At 48.2% G+C, this 3912-nt stretch overlaps 1 protein-coding gene across 1 annotated transcript in view; it reads right to left on the bottom strand.

Moving 5' to 3' along the window:
- Positions 1–381: 381 nt before the first annotated feature.
- Positions 382–3912, bottom strand: part of LOC119311681 (nuclear transcription factor Y subunit A-10-like) — a 4372-nt gene continuing 841 nt past the window's right edge. The window contains exons 2-6 of the mRNA XM_037587353.1: positions 3019–3286; positions 1765–1886; positions 1586–1654; positions 1348–1491; positions 382–1234 (exon numbers count right to left, since the gene is read on the bottom strand). Of these exons, the coding sequence (XP_037443250.1) occupies positions 851–1234; positions 1348–1491; positions 1586–1654; positions 1765–1886; positions 3019–3274 (975 nt within the window). The 5' untranslated portion in view covers positions 3275–3286 and the 3' untranslated portion in view covers positions 382–850. The remainder of the gene's footprint in view (positions 1235–1347; positions 1492–1585; positions 1655–1764; positions 1887–3018; positions 3287–3912) is intronic.

Raw genomic sequence — 3912 nt, 5'->3', positions numbered from 1 at the left:
CGGGTCGGATATCCATGGATATCCATGTCCATGGATAAAATTGCCATCCTTAATCATGATGGATTTGTGGAAATTTATTTTCAACCTTGTTTGTGCAGCAAAATGCTTCAGCAGATGCTCAAGTTGGCTTTGAATGGCAGGAAGGGTTAAAATTGTATCATCTACATACTGAATAACTAGGAAGACCGAATCACTGAAAAGTCTGGGTTGGAGTTTGAATTCAGAGGTGTCTGAATGATATATGAAGATCGCAGCCGTGCACGTTGTTTTCCGCCTGCAAGGGTTTTATAATTGTTAAAAAAATGGTGTTGTGTGTTTAGTTGCCAGTGAACCGGGGAACAATTCCAATGCCTATCAAGCTGTAAAAAGTTTGCAAGAATATTCGACAAACTGGTAACATTTCTAATTATTGTGCAGACAAGCTTACAAATCATATATTGCGAGTACAACAGACTTAATGTCTTAAAACTTATCGAAAACAAACAAACAAACTCCAACTTACTCCAGTACATTGCCAAGAGCACAAAAGTTTCCGACCCTAATAATACATCACAAGACCCTGAGGTCTAACACTTATTCTGAGTTCTGACACAGATGCCTGATACCAAAGAGTTCATACCCGTAGTACACTGCCAGTGCTTCCTATACTATTTTACAGGCATATGGGGAGCCCCATCATCACAAGATCCCCGAAAACCAGCACCGGAGTTTTCAGGGAAGTGGTAGTGCGATGTGGAAGGCGCCCCAATGCAGTAGAGCCAAGAATGATTTGCCTGCAGACAACCAGACGGAGCCAGAGCCGGCCATGGCCGGCTCTTGATCTGGGTGCCTGCGTATACCCCCCCTCAAGTCACGCCTTGAGGAGCTCACAGCAGCCGTCGGCGGCCGTGGCCCACTTGAAGGGGGCGGATGCCCCGTGCTCGCCGTCCATGATGATCGGCAGCGGGGTGAAGAAGGGGGTCCGGAGGTGCTCGATGCTGTTGTAGTGGTCCACGTCGTCGTGGTCGTACATGCTCGACACCTCCGAGCCGGAGAGGCTCGAGATGCTGCTCCGGGATTGCGGGATGACGGAGCTCGGGGACGTGGCGAAGCGCGTGGGCGGGGCGCAGTCTGCCCTCTTGCCTCCTCCGGGAGTGTCCTTGCCACCCCCCTCCTTCTTCGTGTTGAGGAAGCGCCCTCCCGTGCCCCTCGCCCGGCGCATCGCGTGGCGGTGGCGTGATTCGTGAAGATACGGCTGTGACATGATCATAAGTGGCAATGAGAATGTTTGAAAGAAATGTTGACTGACATGTGTTTTTGTTGGCAAATGGAAGATGTTTGTTTTCCCCAGTGGAAGTGCAGGCTTACCTTTCTTCCTTTCACAAGCTGATTCTCTCGCTCCACCTTGGCGCGAGCACGGCGGCGGCGAAGGATGCCTTCATACTGCTTTGCATTCACGTAAATCGGCGCGTCAGCTGTTGCATTCAGTGGCAAGAGCAATCGGCCACCGGGCTACGATGAACAGAAAAAGGAAGGCGTTAGAGAATAATATCACAGAAAAAAGAAGCCGTCGAAAATAGAGCAAACAATACACATCAAAGCTTACCGTCGATTTCATCGCATAAGTGGTAAGCAGGCCATAGCACTGGTCAGCTGAAGGATAACCAGAAGACATCTGAAACACATGTGGCAAGTTAGCAACTGAAAACTGGAGACATCCAAAAACAATTTTCAGCTGTAAAGTTGGACAAATTCCAACCATATTTCCAACATAATAAAGTATACCATGGAAGGACCCGGGCCAAATTCAAAGCGACTGTTGTATTCCGGGAGCGGCGACTGCAGTGCGATGGTGGCGGAGTGCTCCAAGGCCTTCTCTCCTTTGTTGCCTCCCGACTCCAAATTCCCTGCGCATCACAGTTTCTCAAAACCTCGACCACAAGAGTGTACTATGTATCCTAGATCAATTTTTAAAACTGCTAGATGCTGATGCTTCCTTATCTGCATTAGTATTATCGAAATGGAGATTTAAGCTTTATATTACTATACAGGTGAGCTCCATGTGGTTGGACAGACGTGTATGTTACTCATGGAATCTTAGAAGTAAATAGCTGTATCAGATTCCATCAAGAGCTACCGTGTAGCTGATTAGTATATGGTTATACGAGGCCAAAACCAATTTCATGTTCAAAATGTCAAACAGTAACCATCAAACATGTGCCTTATCACATCACTGTAAAAGAAAACACATGTGCCTCGTCACATTTTATTATGATAGAGGGCAATTTTATTGACTCATAATGAAGCATCGCGGTAAAAATAAGCATGACGAGTTCACACCCGGCCTTCTGCACAACTGAGCACAGCCGCATGTTCTTATCACATAGAGATAGGGCATGCTTTAGTGTACATAAAAACAGGGCTAATGATTGTGCGAACAAACACGGGAGCAGAATATCCAGCTCAGCTGTGAACTAATACCATGTTCATCAAAGAAAAGCTTATCTCAGTTGGTACAAAAATAACAGACTTGGGAGACCCAACTGCTACGTCTTCAAAATATAATATTCTGATTGGTAGTATTTTCTTTCCTAATCTTGGGCTTAGGTAATCCGTGCCCTTCCAATATTTTGGATAATACTATAAAAGCAAGCCTGCAGCCCTCGTCACTCTTTAAACTTGTTGACAAGTCTTGTTCATCAGCACCCATCATACGCAAATTTTTCATCTAGTTCATACTACCGAGTTGTTGCATTAAACCTATTTTCTTCCAGGAATTCTTTTTGTCGTCATATGAGGAGGAGAAAAGAGTCAGGTGTCATATCATTCTAAACTCACATGCATATCTTGGCAAAAGGGTCTGCCAAGATTTAAGATTTACTACATGATTATGGAATCCTATTTCAAATTAGGCCATGGGATATCTAATTCAACCGTGTGTTCACCGGCATGGTAGCATGCAGAGATCCAACGAAGCCATGCCAAATTCTTGCAACAGTAACCATTCCACAAGCTAGCAAATATGCAGAGCAGGCTCACCTTGGAACACGGAGAACTTGAGGACCTCAGGAGCCCCGCTCCTGGGCGCCGGCGGTGGCGGTGCGGGATCCAGGATGCCCTGAGCTCTGGGGACGACCTGGAACTGGCCGTCCCGGCGAGCCTCCGCCTCCGGCGACGACGACAAGGCGGCCCCCGGGTCCCCGTACAGCATCTGGGACACCGTCCACCATGGCACCGGGCCTCCACCACCATTGGAGGCCTGCCCGAATCCTTCGTGGCCCTTGAAGCTCATCATCGCTGCCTAGCTTTGCCAAGGAAGGAATTAAACGGGAGTGTCAGAGGCTGGATTCTCTTTGGGCCAGGACAAGAATGCTCTTGCAGGATCTCTAGCTTAGCTAAGCATCCAACCACCCATGCCAAACCAATAATTAAAGAGAAATTCCGAGAGATGAGTGTACGAGCCGAGGAGGTAAAAACAAAAACGAGCAATCGCGGGGAATGGAATAAAATTACATAAAGAAACGACGCAAGTGGGGAGGGGAGCTGCCCCCAAGAACCAGGCAGGACAGATGGGGCAAGAACCGTAGCATCGAGATGCATGCCATGAGCTAGTGGATATGGCACAGGAAACGCGCAAGAAACCAAGACGCCGGCAGGGGAGACGGCCGGCCGCGACGAAACCCGAAGAGCCAGCAGAAGAAAACGGAGCAGAGCACAGAAGGAAGAAGAGGAGAACTGAACGGAAGCAATTTCCTTGGCCAAGAGTAGTAGTACTCTACTGGGACGGGAAGAAGCCCACGGGGAGATGAGATCAGCTTGGAAAGAAGAGAGCAGGAGCCCCCCGGACTTTCAGAAGGCCAGAGATTTTCCCACCCCACAGCAGAGAGAACTTTGAGCAGAGCAGAGCAGAGCACTGGTACACGTATGGAAAAC

The sequence above is a fragment of the Triticum dicoccoides genome, chromosome 5B (genome assembly GCF_002162155.2).
Source record: "Triticum dicoccoides isolate Atlit2015 ecotype Zavitan chromosome 5B, WEW_v2.0, whole genome shotgun sequence".
In the NCBI taxonomy this organism is placed as follows: domain Eukaryota; kingdom Viridiplantae; phylum Streptophyta; class Magnoliopsida; order Poales; family Poaceae; genus Triticum; species Triticum dicoccoides.
Note: the sequence above shows the minus strand (reverse complement) of the source record. Positions and strands in the feature narration are given on the sequence as shown.